Consider the following 19898-nt stretch of genomic DNA (forward strand, 5'->3'; position numbering starts at 1 on the left):
TACCTCAAGTGCCTAAAGGTGCCCAACACACAGTAGGTGATGAATGACCATGTGTTTGACCCAAATGACTAAGAAACTGCTCCCAGAACAAATCTTTGGTTCTGCCCTGAGAAAATCATAGGTGCCACCAACGGCTGAAACCTCAATGATCTTAGTTCCAAGCCCTGGCTCTCTTTTTGGAAGGTGGCAGCCACTTGCAGGAAAAACAAAGAGGGACAGACACCCAGAAGGAAGCGTTGCAAGGACACTGAAGTCCAAACTCAGAGGAGAAGCACCTTGCAGAGGACACACAGCTTCAGGGAACTTGAATCAAGACCAAAGCCTCGATTTCTCAACTCCTACATTCATACAGTGTTCCCAGTCAAGGCACGGCGCGGGACGCCTGGCGGGCTCAGTCAGTCGAGCATATGACTCTTGATCTCGGGGTCAGGAGTTCTAGCCCCACATGAGTTGTAGAGCATACATTTAAGAAAAATACACTGCATCCAGTGTCCAACACAGAGAAGCCAAGCATTCGCCTCTGATCAACGGCTTAGGCAAAGAAATAGGCTAGATGCTGATTGAATTTAGAAGTGATTCAAAGCAGAGAGGGAGATTAATACAGAAAGCTGGATGATAGAATCAGGATTGGAAAATATTGTGGCGCCTTCTAAGAGGAAGCAGAAACCAGAAAGGTAAAATGTAATAGGAATAAATGCAAAGCCCTGCACTTAGGATTGAGCAAATCAAATGTAAGGGTGACTGGGTGGCTTGATCAGTTAAGCATCCAACTCTTGATTTCAGCTCCTGGTTCATGAGTTTGAGCCCCGCATTGGCTCTGTTCTGACAGTGCAGAGCCTGCCTGGGATCCTCTCTCCCTCTCCCTCTGTCCCTGCCCTACTTGTGTGTGCTCTCTCTCTCAATATGTAAATAAACTTAAAACATTATTAAAGAAAATCAACCGTATATATAAAAGACAGGGGAGATTGAATTATACTCTTAGAAATGATTAAGATGGTACATTTTATGTTTAATTTTTATGTTATATGCTTTTTTTTACCTCAATAAAAATGAAAAAGAAAACACTAAAATTGTTTTTTTAATTAGGGAATTCTGTTTTTAAAAAAAATACTCTAGCCCAGAAATCTACTTTTCTACTTCACGGGGGCAGTCCATTAAAGCAGTCAAATTGCACAAAGAATACCCAACTATACGACACTCTACTGCATACGATCTAGCGATCCCACTTCCGGGTATCTATCCAAAGAAAATGAAAACATACTATTAAGGAGCTATCTGCACTCCCATGTTTACTGCAGCATCATTCACAATAGCCACGATACAGATACAACCTAAGAGTCTATCAATGGATAAATAAAGATATTGTTTATTCACACACACAGAGGAATATTATTCAGCCATGAGAAAAAAGGAAATTCTGCCATTTGGTACAACATGGATGGACCTTGTAGCATGATGCTAAGTGAAAAAAGTCAGAGAAGTACAAATACTGCATGGTATTACTTATATGCGGAACTTCAAAAAAGATTTTTTTAAAAGTCACAGTCATAGAAACAGAGCATGAGAGAGTAGAAAAGTAGGGAGGTGGGGAGGATAGGGAGAGATTGGTAAAAGGGCACAAACTTTCAGCTATAAGAGGATGAAGTCCAGGGGTACTGGGAACACTTGCCTTTAGATAAAGCCTTCTTTGTAGTCTTGCCATGAGAATTAAATACAAGGCTCATTTGGAGTGTAATAATGGTACTATAATGAAGAAGAAAAATGTCCTGCTTTACAGATGGATCCTTGCCATATTTAGGGTGGAAATGTTACGATGTCTATAATTCATACGAAAATATTCCAGCAGCAAGAAGGGCAAAAATTTGACGGTTGTTAAGAGTAGGCAATGAGTATATGGGGTTCATTGTATTCATCTCTATCATCATGTGTGTTTGAAAATGTCCACAATAAAAAAGTTTTTGAAAATGAAAAAAAAAAAAAGATTTTGGAAACAAGTGGACGAAACAAATACGGCACGAAGTTACCAATTATTACATCCAGGTGATGGGTGTATGGCTGTTCATTAACTGCTTTCTCTCTTTTCTCTATGTCTGAAGTTTTTCAAAATAAAAAATGTATAAGACAATCCAATGAAGGAACATTGGAAAGCACTTGGCAGAGGGCCTCGTGCATAGTAAGTGCTTAAATAAATATCAGTGGACTTTTCCTTCCTCTCCAAATATTGGCATGGAAGTGACCCAGGCTTAGCCTGCAGCAGCTAGGAACAGGACAGGGTCAATGTCAAAGCTGCTAGGAAGCACACTTCATCTTAGGATGTGAAAGAATTTTGTGAAAAGTGGATTTGTCCCGCCGTGCAAACCACAGCTCTACGTCAACAGAGCTCCCCATTGCTAGGAATATTCAGGCAGAGCCTGCTTGTTTCAGGGATGTGACCGAAGTGGTTTTTGTTTATTTTTTTAAGCATTTTTAAATGTTTTTATTTACTTCTGAGAGAGAGAGAGAGACAGCATGAGCAGGGCAGGGTCAGAGAGAGAGGGAGATGCAGAATCTGAAACAGGCTCCAGGCTCTGAGCTGTCAGCACAGAGCCCGATGTGGGGCTCAAACCCACAAACCGGGAGACCATGGCCTGAGCCGAAGTCGGACGCTTAACCGACTGAGCCACCCAGGCGCTCCTTGAAGTGGTTTTTGAATTAAGGGACAATTTGATGGCATCATTAAGAGGAGGATTTCAAGGAACCTCTAAAATTCTTTCCACCTCAGAAGTCTTTCCATTCAATGCAGCTGATTGAAATAAATGTACCAGGACCTTCTGTTCCCTCCTAGAACCGGGTTCCTGTCTGCAGCACATGCAAAGGTAGGCGCAGGAAGGATCAAAGAGCTCTTCTCACCATTTCCCTCTATCCTGTTTGTTCTGCACACAGATAAAAGATAAGGACACAGAAGGGAGGGGAAGGGCAGAAAGGGCTCAAGGAGGAAGCTTCAGAACCCCTCATTTGGAGGTGTTGGGGGGGCCAACGGGTACGATCTGTGCCAAGTTGGAAGAGCCACCAGCTGGAGTGTCTCCAGGCTTCTTTGGGTTCTCGTTGTCCCCTGGCAACCTCTGGGCCATGAGGCTTTCAGCAAGAAAGCAGGAAGAGAGCAAACACCCTGAAATCCTGGCTCACGAGGCTGGGAGAGACCTCAGGAGACCATCAAGGCAAGTTCCCTGCCCTTGGGAAGATGAAACATCGCTATTCACCCCATCTTACAGAGGAGGAAACTGAGTCTCGCCAGGCCAAGTGATGTGTACAGCCTATCAGGACCCGGGTCCACAGTAGACAGGAGGAGCCGGCCCCAGCCCCCTGCTTTCCCACCTCTGAGCCACAGAGCCTGATGATTTGCATAGCTTTGGCAGCACTGGGATGTGTTTGCCTGGGGAGCAGTTCTCTAGGTGAGGGAGGTGGAAGCACCAGAAAGGAGAACCGTCCAAGCAGGAATTTTCACTTCTGCCCAGTAAACAATGCAGAGCGCTGGGCGACGAGGCCCAGCCGCTCCCAGTTCTGGACTGCCTCTGTGCGCGCCAGCTCCGCACCCAGTATAACCCAGTAAGCCTCTCAGTGCCACCTTATAACCACTTGGCAGCTCGCTGGCACTTCCTGGGATAGCAATTATTAAAGCCACCAGGACCTTGGAAGCACTTCCTGGGCAGCCGGCCACCAGAGGAAAACAGGAGACTTCCCATTGAAACCAGTCAAAGCAGTTTGTTTGTTTGTTTGTTTGTTTCCAGGCCCCCACAGACACCATGCCTACCTTTTTCTGTTACTTGAGATTCCTCCAAGGCACTGGAAGGTGTAGCCTAATGGTCAGAGTTCTGTACAGAGAACACTCAGGAGCCTGAGCTCGAGGGTTACTTCAAAGGCTGTTTTACGCCGGACTTTGGGCAAGTGGCTTAATCTCCGTAGCCTTCAATTTCCCTTAAATATTAAAACAAAAGAGTTTCTGTCCACATTCCTGTCACCTCCTTCAGGGGGTGGGGGGCAAGGAAATGGCCAGCAGGGACCAGAGGAGGACCCCAGAAGACCCCTGAGGAATGGGATGGAGGACCTAGAAAGAGCTCTAGCTCAGGGGTCGGGGAGAGCCGGCTCCCAGCTGTCCACTAGTCGAGTGCCCTCGGTCAAGTCACCTTACTTCTGAGGGTGTGGACAGCAGGCACCAGCGCACCATGTGGGTGCAAGCCATGCCCGGGTCCATACTGCCAATGGATCGCGGCACCCTCTTCTTTATCCTAAAGTCCCTGCTCAGTGACCACCACTGATGGTCAGGATTAGCTGTTCTGAAGAAGCCCATCTGCTAACCCCAGGACAGGGGGACCTCTCAGGTCCCCTTAACCTCTGACCATCTGTGGAGCTGGGAATTTTCATGACTTAACGCTTCTTCCTCCTCGCCCCAATGCTTCTTCCTCCCTGCCTTCTCCTGCTGGCGGGACCCGGATGCTGAAAGCTTCTCCATGGAGACCCAAAGTGGGCAGCACCATCGGAGGCTATGCTGAAGGAGCATCTGTGCAGACGCGCCAAGTTCCAGAAAAATAGGCCAGAGGCTCAGGTCCCTGCAGCAAGGAATGTGGCCAGAAGAGCCAGGTCCCCACCAAAGTCTCCACTCCTAGTCCCCTGAGCCTGGAAAACAATAAAAAATCCAACCCCAAGGGAAGGGCCCTGTTAAAGAAGCCCAGGGTGCACTAAGCACATCTCAGAGAAGCTCTTCAGCTGCTATTTTGCTACCAGAACTTTCTCATGCTCAGGGGGACTCCTATTGCTATGCCCACCATTGACAGGTAAGGAAACTTAGTGCCAGGCAGGGCAAGTGATGCGCTAAAGGTCACACAGGCCATAAACGACACAGCAGGAACAGCCCCCCAGAGTTCCAGGGCCCAGACTTGAGTCAGCACGACAGCTGTGGGGTCAAGTCCACGGGCACCTGGGTGGCTCAGTCAGTTAAGCAGCCGACTTCGGCTCAGGTCATGATCTCATGGTTTGTGGGTTCGAGCCCCACGCCGGGCTCTGTGCTGACAGCCAGTTCAGAGCCTGGAGCCTGTTTCAGATTCTGCGTCTCCCTCTCTCTCTGCCCCTCCCCTGCTCACGCTCTCTCTCAGAAATAAATAAAACATTAAAAAATTTAAAAAAAAAAAAAAAAAAGGTCAACTCCAGACCGCTACCACTGTTTCCCTGCCTTAGCCTTGGCAAGGGAAGAGGTTGAAAGAGGTTTAAGGTTAGCTGGAGACTCAGCAGCTCTATCCTAGCCTTCTTCCCGGGGCCAGGGTGAAGGGGGGTGAGAAGCGGTGGGGGACAAGGGAGGAGGAGCTGCCTGGATGGGCCACACGGTTGGGCTCTGGCTCTCCCGCGGACACACAGATATCCTTGCACAGCTCTGAGGGGTGCATGTGTAGGAAGCAAGCAAGCTGAGACGGGAGATGCTATCTCACTCTTGTAGAACAACTCACACTTCCAAAAGCTGCCACAGACACACTCTCATTTCCTTCCTTCCTCACAACTTGTTCTACAGACAAGGAAACTGAGGCTGGATCCCAGTGTCAGCCCTGCGGGGGGTGGCAGAGTGGGAGGGGGAAGGAACTTGGACCTCAAAGCTCTGGCTCCAGGCCCAGCGCACTTGCCGACATGCATAGGTCACAGTGACACGCTCTGAGCTTGTGCCTCGGCTGCGAGCTGTACTTCTATATCCATTTCGTGCTTGGTCTTCACTTCCCTGTGGGGCCTATCCGGCTGGGACTCCAGGGCTCCTGTTTTATCAGTGAGTAGAGGCTCAGAGAGGGTGGGGTTTCTTAGAGGTCACACAGCTGGTGGCTGAGCCCAGACCCCAGGACCCTTCCCTCGCCTTTTCCTCCTGCAAGGTAAGGTCTTCCTCTCTTCTCTGGGACCAGAGAAGCCGCCCCTGAGGGAAGGGTGCTGGGAGAGGGAGGAGGCTTAGTCCAGCGGAAGGACAAAACAAAAACAAAAATGGACAGAGGGTACAGCCTCCAGGGGGGGGAAAGGCTCCAAAAGAAATGTCTGGTCTCAAATCCCCACTGTGACCTTGGGAAAGGCATTCCCCTTTTCTGACCCCAGTCTCCTTCCCCATAAAACAGGAGAATAGGGCTGGATCAGAGAGTTTTCAAACAATTTGGCAGCAGAACACTGTTTTCAAATAATAAGGAATAATTACTAGCTGACATTTATTGAGCATTTACTACGCACCAAGCTCTGTAGTAAACATTTTACACACACGCAGCATTCAACCCTCACAACCGCCCAGTGAGTGGGTGCTCTTATGAACCCCACTTTACAGATGGGGGAACCGGAGGCTCAGAGAGACTAATCGACTTGCCGAAGGTTACTGATTAGTAAATCACGGAGCAGAAACTCAAACCCAAGTCCATCCACCAGGCCAAGGCTGTCCATACCATCTCACGCTATTTGCAAATGAAGCCTCATGTGTATTTGCCGCAGAAGCTTGCAAGAAATGAAGGACTTTTGGATTTTCCGGAACTATCAGCGTCACCTGATCTCATTGAATCTGGCCTGTCTTTTCGCACTGGATCCTGGGGGGGGGGGGGGGGGGGGGGGGGGGGGGGGGGGGGGGGGGGGGGGGGGGGGGGGGGGGGGGGGGGGGGGTGTCTCTCTACCAGCTCCCTTCCCTCCTTTCTGTCATTCCTTTCTTTCCTGAGAAATAAAGACAGACCTGAGTCAGGATCAGTATGAGGAGCCGACACGGGTTGAGCTGGGCAGGCTCTCAGTGGAGAGAACACCTAGCTTTGAGAGGTGCTCCTGGGGCCCTTCCCTGAAGCGTGCTTCCCACTCCCAAACGCAAATGGCTACAACAGTGTATTGGCCAAAGTGGATGAGTCCACGGGCAGGTCCACTCAGGGGATAGTCCCTATTCCTCATTGAGGTTCCCTGGATCGGCTGTTGAGCCCCTGCTCCACTGCGTGGACACTTTACATTTCTGATACTAATACTAGCAAGCAGCATTACTCTACGGCAGGCAGCAATGTGCGTGTTCAAGTTAAATGCTGACCCATTTAATCTTACACCAACCTCATAATAAAGGTACAATTATTACCCCCATTTTACAGACTAGGCAAGTAAGCAGAGAACCATTAAGGAATTGGCTCAAGGTCATAAAACTAGTAAGCAGCGAGGCTGGAATTCACATACAGACTCTGGCTCCAAAGTCTACGCTCTTAATGAGTGCACCTTGGTGAGCTGGTGCAATTCACATCATTCAAAGCATCTTACAAATAATAACTGGTGTGCGCAAAGGATCAGAGTGCTCTCAGATCACAGCACCTTAGAGCCAGAAGTGATTTTAGAGACCCTCAAGTTCACACCTGTCATCCAACACACAACCTCAAGGCCCAAAGATGGCAAGTGCTTGTCCAAGAGGCCAGGTTGGTGGTAGAGGCCAGAATCCATTTGTCTTCATGTCCCTTCAGCCAAACAAGAAAAAATTGTTTTTTTTCCAATTTCACAGCTATAAAAACTGAGATGGCCGGTCTGTGGTCACCCGAGGGCGGTGGGCTTGAGTCCCGAACTAGAACGCACTCCATGGGTGCTCTGAGCTCAAGCGTCCTCAGGACATGGAGGGGTAACCTGAGTCCAGGGGCAGGAGGGGGACCTAGCCGGTTCTCCCAGGAGGCAGAGGCCACTAGCACCCAGCCCAGCCTGACCACCTCTCCAGTGGAGGCGGGGTGGAAGGGAGTCAGCCGCCCGCCTCCCTTTGATAACTTTGAGCCTGGGGCAGACATTTGCCAGCCGGCTTCACCCCCTTTGTCCAAGCTTCCCTCCTCAAGAAAACCTTAATCATCCTCATTTGAATTTCAAATGACCTCTCCCCTCTCCCCCTCCCCGCCCCAACAGGCTTTGAGGCAGGGATATGGAAATTCACCCCGCAGTATGGAAATCATCGCCCTATGCAAATTGGGTGCCAAGACCCCATCGTCATAGCAACCACCGGGTTTCCTCTCCTTTCGGCACCTCTCTGGGCTCCCTGGCTTAGATTTTTTGTTCCTCTTCCCAGCCCAATCAGGTGGGCTGGGGGTGGTGGTGAAAAAGCCCCCTGCCAGGGGCCTCACTGTGGCCCGTAGCAGGCAGGTGGGGCGCCCCCTAACCACGGTGTAACCACGGTGCCCGGCGGGGCCCAGACCTGCCTGCCTGCCTGCATTTTTCTCACAAATCTGGACCAAGCCTACCCAAGAGAGGTCAACCGCTGTGTTTTGTCCTGGGCTAATCCCAGGATGGGCTAGGTGTTAGTGGACGTTCTGGAGTCTCGAGGACAGAGAAAGGCCCCCCAGGGGGGTGGCGGGAAAGAGGGGAGACCTAGGGGGCTTCCAGGGTACCAGTCGTAGGAGATAAAAGCCCGCTGAGGAACCTGTATGTAAAATGTCATGCAAATGAACACCTATTATTTTTTGAGTCAACAGCATTGGTGCTTTTTGGGAGATGCCTGCAGTTCAGTTTCCCATGCTCCTGGCTTGGCACAAAGTCATGCCCTCCTGAGCCTCCCAGCGCCCTACTGTTACCCCAGAAGCGCCCCACAGTGAGCACCAGCCCACGGGAGAGGCAAGAGGGGACTTTAAAATCAGTGGCCGAAGTCTCTAGAAATGAAATTCAGCGCCTGAGGGAGCTGCCCACTCTCTGAGCCTGCCCTGCCCAGCCAGACCCTCGGCGAGGGGGACCCAGCCCAAGCTGGGGTGACCTCACGCAGTTTCCCTTTTAAGGGTTCTCAGCTCCGATCCCCTCTCTCTCCTCCCAAAGCTGCTTCTCCCTCTCAGCGACTCTTCCTAAGGATGGGTGATTCCAAGCAAAGCCTGTCACAGGGGAGGTGGTTTCTACACGGGGTAGTGGGGGGGGGGGCACCTCCTAGCAAGTGCTGGCCTGAGACTCTGGCATCCTGTCTCCCAGGTACTTCCAGGAGGTTCAACCCCCCACCCCCAACCCCAGCCTGCCTTTGATAGAGCAGCCTTGGGCAATGGGGAAGATTGTCAGCGGGTGCACCCCGTGGGCTGGAGGGCTCCGAGGTGGAGATCTGGGGAGTGTGTGTGTGTAAGCCAGTGAGTCTACGAGCAGTTGGGATGGAGGAGCGTTTCAGTTGCCTGGACTTGGGCTGCTCTTCAAGGCCCTAAAACCCATCCTGATTCAGTAGCTCATTTCTCTTTAAATTCTTTTTTTTCCATTCGGTCAGCCCTTCTCCACACCAGGTGTTCTTTGCCCTAATTGTTTCTTGAGGAAGAGGGTGGACCCAAGAGACCAAAAGCATTTACTCACACCTGGGAGGGTGGGGGGTGGGCTCTACATTTGGGGCACCGTAATGAAGGGCCGAGGCGCAGCAAGCAGAGGCGGCCTGAGTCTCTCACTGTGTGTGTGGAGGGTGGGGTGTGATCCACCCCTGTCAGCAAAGGACAGCCTGGGACCCACCTCTCCTGCTGGATCTCCCCATCATCACACCCACGATACCCCCAGTGGGAGGGGAGGAGTGTGAAGAAGATCACAAGATATACCCAAGGTCAGATGGATCCTTTGCTCATGGCATGTCAAGGGACAGGGACATTCTGACACACAGTGCAAGCTCCTCTAAGTCAGAGCACCCCAAAATGTGCTCCACCAGCCTGGGCTGCTCCAGGAATGGTTTGTTAAGGTCTGAGACTAGATACACACAAACATAGGGAGTGAATTTAGAAATGTTAACAGCACCCCAAGTTTGTGATGAGTGGGCTCTCGCTGTTGACTATATAGACTAGTTTGGGCCCTGTTGGACTTGTGTGGTGGGTGTGATCTGTGGTCCCACACGGTAGGACCGTGTGCTGGTTGGTGACAGACCAGAAGCAAAAACACCTGGCCCTGTACCCCCAGATCCTTTGAGAGGCGGTGCTGTAAGGAATGGCCGCCAATAAAACCACACGGGTGGTAAAAGACGTCACATGGTGCTCCGCTCTGCACTCTCTTTCTTTGTCCCCTCTCAGGCTGAGGAGAAAGGAAGGCCACGTGCTTCTGGGGGTTGCAAAGATAGAGGCAAGGGTGGTGGGGAGCCACCTCCTTCAAGAGACCACCCAAAATTACCAGGGCTGGTGCCAGGCAGGGCTGGCCCGGTCACCCATGGCTCATCCGGGTGGCACCACCCTGCCTTGTTTGCCCTGGGGACTTGGGTTTGGGAATCGAGAATGAGCAAGAGTCAGTGAGTGGCAAGGCTGGCACAGGAGAGGGCAGGTGTTGTAGTGCTTTGTTCGCTAAGGTTCTCCGATGGCAGGAGGCAGCCAGGCAACTCCTGATACCACGGACGGCTCTCCTGAGGTTTCCAGCAAATGGCACCGCGGTATAAAGTGTTGGTACTAAGTTAGTACCTTCTAGTCTCCCTGTCCCCAGAACTGGAAACACTCTGATTTAGAGGGCTATAACAAGAGGCAACAGGCTTGCACTGCAGCCTAGAGGGGCTCGTGCAACAGATGAGGAAGGACTTCTAGGCACTGAGAATTGTATCCTACAAGAACAAGTGGCCAAGGGAAATTGTGGGGTCAGCTTTTCTTTTATTTTTTTTTTAAAGATTTGTAAAAGTTTATTTGTTTTTGAGAGAGAGAGAAACAGAGTGCGAGCAGGGGAGGGGCAGAGGGAGATACAGAACCCAAAGGAGGCTCCAGGCTCTGAGCTGTCAGCACAGAACCTGATGCGGGTTGAACTCAAGAACCATGAGATCATGATCTGAGCCAAAGTCAGATGCTTAACTGACTGAGCCACCCACGTGCCCCGGGATTAGCTTTTCTTAAAGACGGAGGACAGCCAGGTAAAGAAAATCTAAGAACAGTAGATGCCTTCATTTTCCAGGGATGGCTTTGAAATGTCTCCAAAGGAACAGAGAGGCATGGACAAGAATCCCTACATCCTCACGAATTCATATCAGTACCCCCTGGACACTTGGAAGGGCTGTGGGGTTTCATTTTTCTCTTCAAGAAAGATGAGGAACAGAGCAGATAGAGACTGGGTCACAGGACCAGCGCCACCAGGTGTAAATCCTAGAGGCCACTAGTCCATCCTCTTGCTTTTATTCTTCTGCCTCTCCCCGCCCCCTTTTCTAATGAGGAAACTCAAGTCTAGGGCACAATTGACTTGTCCCACATCGCTCAGTGACAGAGCTTTGTCTGGTCTCCTGAATGTTTCTGATAATTATCAACCTAAGTGATGGATTGTATTTGTACAGTGGTGCCCACTTTGCAAAGCACGCTCATATCCACTCTGTCGTTTAATCACAAGAAGGGCGGGGGGTGGGGGGAAGTGTGCATGTGCACCTCATTTAGAACGGGCTGTCAATAGGAGACTCTTCTTCACCTTCCCCCCAAGTACTTCGGAGATGTCTGCTGTCCTTTCTGTCATTGAAAGAATAGTTTTCTTCCATAAATATTTGGACTGAAAGCCACAGACATCTCTAAAAGGCTTCTGCCTGGTTCTGCCTGGAGCCTCACTCTTTGGTTATCTTGAGGCATCGTTTCTTTTTTTTTCTTTAATTTTTTGAATGTTTTATTTATTTCTGAGAGAGAGAGAGACAGCGTGAGCAGGGGAGGGTCAGAGAGAGAGGGAGGCACAGGATCTGAAACAGGCTCTAGGCTCTGAGCTGGCTGTCAGCACAGAGCCGATGCAGGGCTCGAACCCACGAACTGAGATCATGACCTGAGCCGAAGTCTGATGCTGAACCAACAGCCACCCAGGTGCCCCGAGACATCATTTCTTGACCCTCAGCTTCTTTTCTGAGACTCATGAGGGTGGAGGTGGTGAGGAATGAATTGGTTCAGAAGGACTTTCTAGTCTTGGGTCAGTTACTCATCCTTCCTGTGGGATCTCACGAGAGTCACTGGCCTGAATGTGCCCCCTTCAGGATCATGACCATTCCCTCCTAAAACCATGTTGGAAGTTCTCAGGGTGAAGGGCACAGGGCCCCCAAACAGCTAAGATGCCTTGGCGGTCCTTCTGGAAGGTGGGGCAGTGATTAGTCATGCCGCCTCACAGACAGGACACCTGAAGGTGGAGAAGGACAGCACGAATGGACAAGCGACTGAGCGCAGTCCCTCCCTCATCTCTAGCTCCCTGTCTTCCCCTGGCTCCCCTCACAGGGTTCTTCCTTCCCATATCTCTGAGCAGGACAAGGGGACCCAGGAATTTGCTCCACTCTTGTTTGGGTTTCCAAACCCACCTTACTGCCCCCTCAAAGGGTTGGGTTGGGGGAGACTGGTGCATTGGTGAGGCTGGCTCAGGAGGAGAGAAGGGAAGGAGAACATTCTCTCTGTGGCTAGATTCTCACCCCCCACCCCCTCCAGTTCACCAGAGTTCTTGCTCTTTCCTGACAAGCATGTTTTGACCCCAGACAGAGCTTCTGCCTCCTGGACTAGACCAACTCACCTTCCAGGGGCTTGGCTTCCCTCCAGCCCCTCGGACCACCACCCTCCATAACCTTGGCATCTCTTCTGATGCTAGCAGTTTCTTGTGGCCTCGGTCCCTGGTTCCTGGGTTGGTCCCCCGTCTTCCCACCACCATCTCTGGGTAGAAAGTCACCAGGAAGACCCAGGTTTAATTCTGTCATTTGCTAGCTGTGGGATCTCGGGAAAATCAGTGAAGATTCTTTCCCATCACCAGCCTCTGTTTCCTCTTCAAAGTGTGAGGATGACATCTACCCGCACAGAATTGTTTTAAAGGCCAAATACATTAGGTATTTGAGTGAGCTCTTTAATTTTTTTAAAAAAATGTCTTTGATGTTTATTTTTAAGAGAGAGAGAGAGAGAGAGAGCATGAGTCAGAGAGGAGCAGAGAGAGAAGGAGACACAGAATCCGAAGCAGGCTGCAGGCTCCAGGCTCTGAGTTGTCAGCACAGAGCCCGACATGGAACTTTAACTCACGGAACTGTGAGATCATGAGCTGAAGTTGGATGCTTAACCGACCGAGCTGCAGAGGTGCCCCGAGTGAGCTCTTTTAGACCCAAGTTGGCACTGTCATGCCCTCCACCATGAATTCCTGTGCTAGAAGGGAAGCACCTTGAGGACACAGACATATTTCTGAGCCCAGGGTCTGACACAAGTGTGCTCCACGGCCGTTGGCTATGGGACTACCAGCTAGGTCGGAGGATCAGAGGTGGACGAGGCAAGGAGCCTGGAGGTGTCCAAGGGGAGAACACAGAGAGGGAAACTGGAGAGAAGGGGCTGGGGAGGGGCTGAGGGCAATGGAAACCTTCCCATGAATACAGGACATGTGAAGTGATGGTAGAGAATTTGGAAAAGCAGAACGTGTACACGGTTTTCAAGATTCAGCTCTTAGAGATTATCCAGCCCAAATCCCTCTTCTATGGGAGGAAAATAAAGGTCCTGGTGGGGAAACACTTGCCCAGTAATCTGCAAGGAGTTAATGGCAGAGCCAAGATAAGAATCTAATGGAGTCAGACAGGCCTGAGTTTGATTCCTGGTTCGAAGCTGTACGATCCCGGGCAAGTTCCTCATTCCTTCTTTTTAAAAATTTATTTATTTGGGGTGCCTGGGTGGCTCAGTAGGTTAAGCGTCCGACTTCGGCTCAGGTCATGATCTTATGGCTCGTGGGTTCGAGCCCCGCATCGGGCTCTGTGCTGACAGCCAGCTCAGGGCCTGGAGCCTGCTCCGGATTCTGTGTCTCCCTCTCTCTCTGACCCTCCCCTGCTCACGCTGTCTCTCTCTCTCACACAAATAAATAAAAACATTTTTAAAATGATTTATTTATTTTGAAAGAGAGCGAGCACTCAGGCGTGCACAAGCAGGGGAGGGGCAGAGAGAGGGAGAGAGAGAATCCCAAGAAGTGTGGAGCCTGACACGGGGCTCGAATCCATGAATCCTGAGATCATGCCCTGAGCCAGAATCAAAAATCAGATGCTTAACTGACTGAACCACCCAGGTGCCCCCAGTGTCTCATTCTTCAGCCACAGGTTCCTCATTGATAAAAACAGGGATTGTAAGAATGAAACAAGATGGTGCACGTGAAGTCCTAGGCACTCGCACAGTCCAGGTATGGGGAGGAGGCTCTGTGAGTGTGGCTAGACTTTCCCTCCTTTTTTCCGTGCCCATCGTATTTGTCCTTGCCTGTGCTTGAGGCTACACGGCGACCAGTGTGCGCTAAAGCCATGAAGTTAGCTGTATGGGTGCTTAGACATTGTTAGTTACAGACCTGGGGGCTTTGGAAATGTAGGTAAGCCTGTATATTTTTATCAGCCACTCAATACTCAATTGAGAACAGGAAACAAATGTTGTCAGCCTCAAGAAGGAAGGAAAAACAGCAGTCAGGGAAATAAAAGATAGGATAGAAAAGCTGACGATTCAGAAATCTAGAACCTTGGCTCCAGTCCTCTAGTGAGGGGAGGGGGGTGGTGGTATAGGAAGAGAATGAATGGATCAGGGGCTTCTGTGATCCCTAGTGCTGCCACAAAGCTACTCTGAGGTCTTGGGCAGTTAGTTTATCCTCTGTCCGCGCATCGGCCCCTCCTAAGCAGGATGGAAGGGAAGAGAGAGCTGCCAGCCAGGAGGTCTGTGTCTGGACCTAGAATGCTCTCCTTTGCAGTCCTAGCCTGTGAGGCCAGGGAGATGCCTCCCCTTCTCCAGCTCCCAACCCTTGTGCCCCTTGGGGATTTCACACAACACAGAAGGTGCTCTCAGGGAGCTGGGGCTTTCTAGGTCCCCTTTGTTTGTAGTTCCTTTAAAACCCAGAGACAAACCACCCCCTAATTCATGTGCTGCTGGGAAGGGGAATCTGCCTTTTAAAAATCCAGAGGAAGCCATTTAACCAAGTGGGTAACCATTGTGACTCATAATAAGCTTTTCTCTGTAAAAAAATGAGTCAGAATGACTTTCCAGGAAGTTTGGTTACTTTAATTAGCTACCTCTTTTTTCTTGCCCTTAAAAACATACAGTAATTTGATGATCACCTAAGTATGGGTGCTACCAGCCACGGCGCTGAGTCCCTGGAAGTGAAGGATCGAGGGGCGAAGTTCCAGACAGCACAAACTTCTTGGTCTCCATGGAGTTGAGGAAGACCCACACAGAATCCTTTCCTGAATGTGAAATGAGAAAAACCAGCCTCCGGGGCTGGCCCACTGGGCCCGACTGAAAACAAGTAGGGCATCCCAGCTACCCGGAGCCCCCAAGTGCTTAGCAGTGATGTGCGTTCTGTAGACTACGGAATCACAAGATCCTGATGATGCCATCAGGGGTAATGATCCCAGTGGCCGTGTGTCAAGCACTGTGCTAAACCTCATCACAGTGAACTCTCAGCCCACTCTCTAAGATGGGCATGAATTCCGACCCCGACCCCCGGAAAGAAACAACGAGACTAAATTAATTTATCAGATCATACAACTGGCGAAGCAGCTGAGCCATGATCGTTGTCCAAGTCTGATTCTAAATCCATACCCTTCGAAGGTCATCTGTTCCTGCCTCCTAAGGAGGTAAAGTCACATGTGAAACTTGCAAGGACTCCTGGGAGGGCAATGAGATTCCCAAAGTCCCAGCTTACGTCCGGATTCTTTCTCCTTCAACTTGGTCCTCCCCGAGAGGAGGCCAGAAAGTGCTCAGGTCATGTCTAACGCCTTAGCCTTCCCAACCCCCACCAGGGATCTGAACTCCGTCTCTCTCCTCGCTTACCTTCTAGGGTTCCACGTCGTTCCTTCCCACTCCCAGCATTGTTACCCTGAGCTTGGTCACGTAAGTGGTAACAGTGCCAGCCTACTAAGTGTGGCCTTCTTCCCACACAGCCACTGGCTTAGCTGCGGCCCCACACAGGGGCAGCGTACCTGGCCCAGGTGAGCAGAATTGGCTCCAGGCGCACTGCTACCAGGAAAGGGCCGCCCAACTTCTCCTGACTGGTGGCTTCTGGAGGCTGATTCTTCTCCAGGGCAAAGCATCAGAGCCAAGACTGTGCCCTACCATTTTCCAGCTGAACTGACTTTAAAGCCTTGCCCGAGTTCTTCAGGTTGGAGGGAATTTTCTTCTCAACCGGGGAGAAAATGTGTCCCCTTCCACAGACCCTCAGTAAAACGTGCTTAGCAATTAAATCAATTGAAAATTGAGTGCAACCGGCTCATACTCTCCTCGCCCGGCTGTCCGTGCTCACAAAGCAAAATGCAAAACCTGTAACTCTAACGTGTAGTGCTACCTATGCAACAGGCACTGTTTCCGTTTGAAATAGGGCGGGAGAGAAGTTTACGGTAAACGTATCCTCCAGATGCCCCCGCCAAGACCCCCAATTATCTTGTCCTCGACCCAAGCAAACTTCTAGAATGGAACTAGACTCCACCTGAAGACTTGGGAAAAGAGTTTAGCTCTGGGGGACATTGATTTTCTTCCACTTCTAATTTCTACGTTTCTAATGATCCAGATGAAAGACTAATTGAGGTCTTGTTGGAAGGCTATTAAAGTTATTTGGTGGTGTTACAATTTATACTCATGTTTCTTTAAGTTCTTTTTAATTATATGGAGCTTTCAAAGCAAAGCTTGGATGGTGGAGTTAAAAGCAAAGTGCTATGAAACTTTCTTCTCAATTCTTTCCTGTCCTCTTTTCTCTTCTTCACAAAGCAAAGTCATCTCCAGGCCCCAACCCTTTCTTTCTGGGTCTATTTACCACCCACATGCATGTAATTTGGAAGAGGAACACTTGCACACGGCCTCTTTGGCTAATTCCTTGACGAGGCCTATTGAGAAATCTGGGGTTAAAAGGCCTAATCCCCATCTACTGAAGACAGATCATGCTTTCTATCGGTCGGCAGCAGCTAGGAACACAGCCTGGCGGTGCTTCTAAGGGTGTTGGAATGGCATATCAAGAAGTCAGTCTCTTCCCTAACTTTTCTGTTTCCGTTTTGGTTTTTGAGGATCCGGCCCTTTCCTAGACTAGTGCCAGAAGTTTTGTTCCTCCGCTAGACCAACATCTAGTGTTCGCAGGCTCCAGGGTCATATCCCGCGTCTCTAGGGAATTCATTCATTTCCTAAGACCCAGCTTTGGGGTCTGATTGGCTGAAAGACGGAGTGAGAAAAAAATGCCGCACTACTCCACGATTTTCAACAACTCTCTCCGGCCCGTGCTTTCTTGTTTCTCGTTCCCCAGAAGAGAAGACCCTTACCTGTCTCCACCTGGCTGAGGGCACTTCGAGCATCCGTGGAATCCGCTACATCCCCACTCATCTTGATATCTGCAGGGAAAACACAACTGATTTTAATAACAGGTCACAATTTTTCTTGCTATGACACATGTGGCTTTAGCTAAACAGCAAAGATGAATGTGTAATTACAACAACCATCAGACTTTCAAATTCCTGATTCCCGAACATACAACCATTAGAATATTCATGAGCTCAGGGCACAAATCCCCTCCTCCCAGGCTTGCCTCCTTTCCCTGGCCTTTCTTCCCCTTCCCCACAGCTACTGTGGGATCTCTCACCTTTTGCATCCTTCATGGCCACTTCCTTCAATCACCGGGCTCAGTTGGTAAAAATTTAACAAGGGGAGGGGTACAGCGAGGTGGGGGGTGGGGGAGAAGGCTTCCCATGTTCAATCCTCATTTCCTTTGGGATTTGGAGGATTTATTTTATTTTTTTTTTAAGTAGCATAAGAAATATCTGTCTCTCCCACACCCCCGCCCTGTAATAACCCTACCCTGGGGAGTAAGAGTACCCTTGAACCAAGGCTCGCCCTTCTCACCTTTCTTGCCCAATTCTTGCCCCTGTTCCCTGGCTCTCAGAGGTCTGCCCACTGTCTGAGGATGAAATCCTAGCCCCTGTGTGGCCCCTCTGGAGATCCTCTCCTCTGGGGATCCTTACCTTCTTTCTACTCCTTCAATGTGCTCAGTGAGAAAGGGATGGTGGGCGGGTCAGTGCCCCGCAGAGAGAGAATACCTACACAGGCCTGATCTCAGCACCCTAGTGCTGCCGGTCCAGCCTCTCGGCCCTGCTTCATTTCAATAAATTAAACATTTACCCTTAACAGACAGCTGCCACCACCTAAGAGGCCCCTAAGTCTCTCTCCTCCAGGATCAGCAGAGAGAAGCAAAGAGGCAACTTTGAACTAACTCACTCTCTCAGCTCCTCTCCTTATTAAGCCACCCAAATACTGAAGCCGTTAAAGACAGAAGAATATTTTATTCAAATCGTGTTGACCCCCCCCCCCACACACACAACCCCCTCTTCTCTGGGGCAGCACTTTAACTCTTTCAAACCAGATAAAGTCTTGGTGAGGCAATTTGCATACCCGGCTCCCCAGCCAATCCCAGTTAAGCAGGCAGCCTTAATTTGCATCAGGTAATCAGGCAGTTGGCGGTCGGGACGCCCGAGGTCTGGAGATGATCATGATGAGGAAAAAGGGTGGACCTCCGCCCCAGGAAAAGCGGGAAGAAACCTCCTTTTTTGGAGGGGGGTGGGGGAATCATGTGTGTGGCTCTGGCAGAGATTTAAATTGTGGCCCCTGGGGGTTGTAGTGACTATGGTGCAGGAGGGGTGACTGCCACGCCAAGCGAGACAGACGCGGGGGTTCAGAGGCTCTCCAACCCTTAGAACAACCCAGAAGCAGAGGCCGGAATTAGCAACGTTAGAGCCACCGTGATTTGCGGAATATTGTGAGACCCGCCAAGGTGACGACTCCCAGGTAAATAGTGGGAGCTCCACGCAGCCCTCTCCAGACATCCACGCTGTCCTGCGCAATCACAGACCTGGAGGGGAGACCCTGCATCCCCATCCACTGCGCTACACTTAAGAAGGCATTTCTTGAGCCTAACCTAAGTCCTTCCTGCTGCGATTTGAAACTTTCTGTACAGTCTGTCCTGCATGAATATGCAGAATAACTAGTGTGGGTCACCTGCACACATGTGCAAAGGGCTTCAGCCGTGGCTCACCTTGCACTCCAATAAAGAAATGGGCTTTGCTTCATTCCACCCCTGGAGCTGGGTGTTGCTGAGCACAGATCTGCTCAGCTCACACTTGCCCCCACAGGGATGCTTCAGCGGTTCCGCCGGTGCCCAGGAAAAAGTCTGAGACTTCCCAGAAAGTAGGGGAAGGGTAAATCCTCCCCCTCAGGTGGTTTTTTAACCTGTTTCAGTAGCCCCCCGGAATTCAGGGCGTTGGTTTTGGTGGCAGACGGACCTGGATTAAAATCCCAGTGTCATAGCTAGCTAGCAGGGAGACCCTGGCTACATATTTGAACCTCCGCTTTCTCAATTAAAAAAAAAAAGGGGGGAGAATACTGTTACTTCCCAGAGTTCTTTTAAGGAGCAAACAAAATACTGAATGAAAACTGCCTGGCACAGTTCCTGGTGCAAAGTAAGCACGGGATAAACGAATGAATGAAACAGATACTTCAGCTTCTAGGTTAGTCCCCTTCTTCCATAACAAAAAACAGCTTTGGTTTTCTGTCTCAGCGGTATTGTAATTTGTCCTTTACCTGGAAAGCCTTAGGCGTTCTCCAAATTCTGACTTCACAGGGAAAGAGCTCACTGGACGGTAAGAGTTTAAGAGGCAGTAAGGCTGGGATGATGACCAGATTCTCAAATCAACCTATCTCAAATTCCTGACATTTAAGCAGGCTAACTGTTTCGCTCAACCACCATTTCATGCCCATAACCCAGAGTCCCTTCTGACATCCTTTCCCTGCATCGCCTTTAAATACAGCCAAAAGTCATCTCACATATCCTTTAAATTAGCTTGAAAGGTAGCCCTAATCATGTCTAAAGATGACTTTATTTTTTAATTTTTTTTAATGTTTTATTTATTTCTAGGAGAGAGAGAGACAGCGTGAGCAGGGGAGGGTCAGAGAGAGAGGGAGTCACAGACCGAAACAGGCTCCAGGCTCTGAGCTGGCAGTCAGCACAGAGCCCGACGCGGGGCTCGAACCCAC

At 50.2% G+C, this 19898-nt stretch overlaps 1 protein-coding gene across 1 annotated transcript in view; it reads right to left on the reverse strand.

Moving 5' to 3' along the window:
• POU2F3 (POU class 2 homeobox 3) overlaps positions 1–17470 on the reverse strand; it is a 72786-nt gene extending 55316 nt beyond the window's left edge. Inside the window, exons 1-2 of the mRNA XM_039229265.1 lie at positions 17455–17470; positions 17138–17206 (exon numbers count right to left, since the gene is read on the reverse strand). Of these exons, the coding sequence (XP_039085196.1) occupies positions 17138–17206; positions 17455–17470 (85 nt within the window). The remainder of the gene's footprint in view (positions 1–17137; positions 17207–17454) is intronic.
• Positions 17471–19898: the final 2428 nt, after the last annotated feature.

This window comes from Hyaena hyaena, unplaced genomic scaffold (genome assembly GCF_003009895.1).
Source record: "Hyaena hyaena isolate Hyena2069 unplaced genomic scaffold, ASM300989v1 scaffold_37, whole genome shotgun sequence".
Classification (NCBI taxonomy): domain Eukaryota; kingdom Metazoa; phylum Chordata; class Mammalia; order Carnivora; family Hyaenidae; genus Hyaena; species Hyaena hyaena.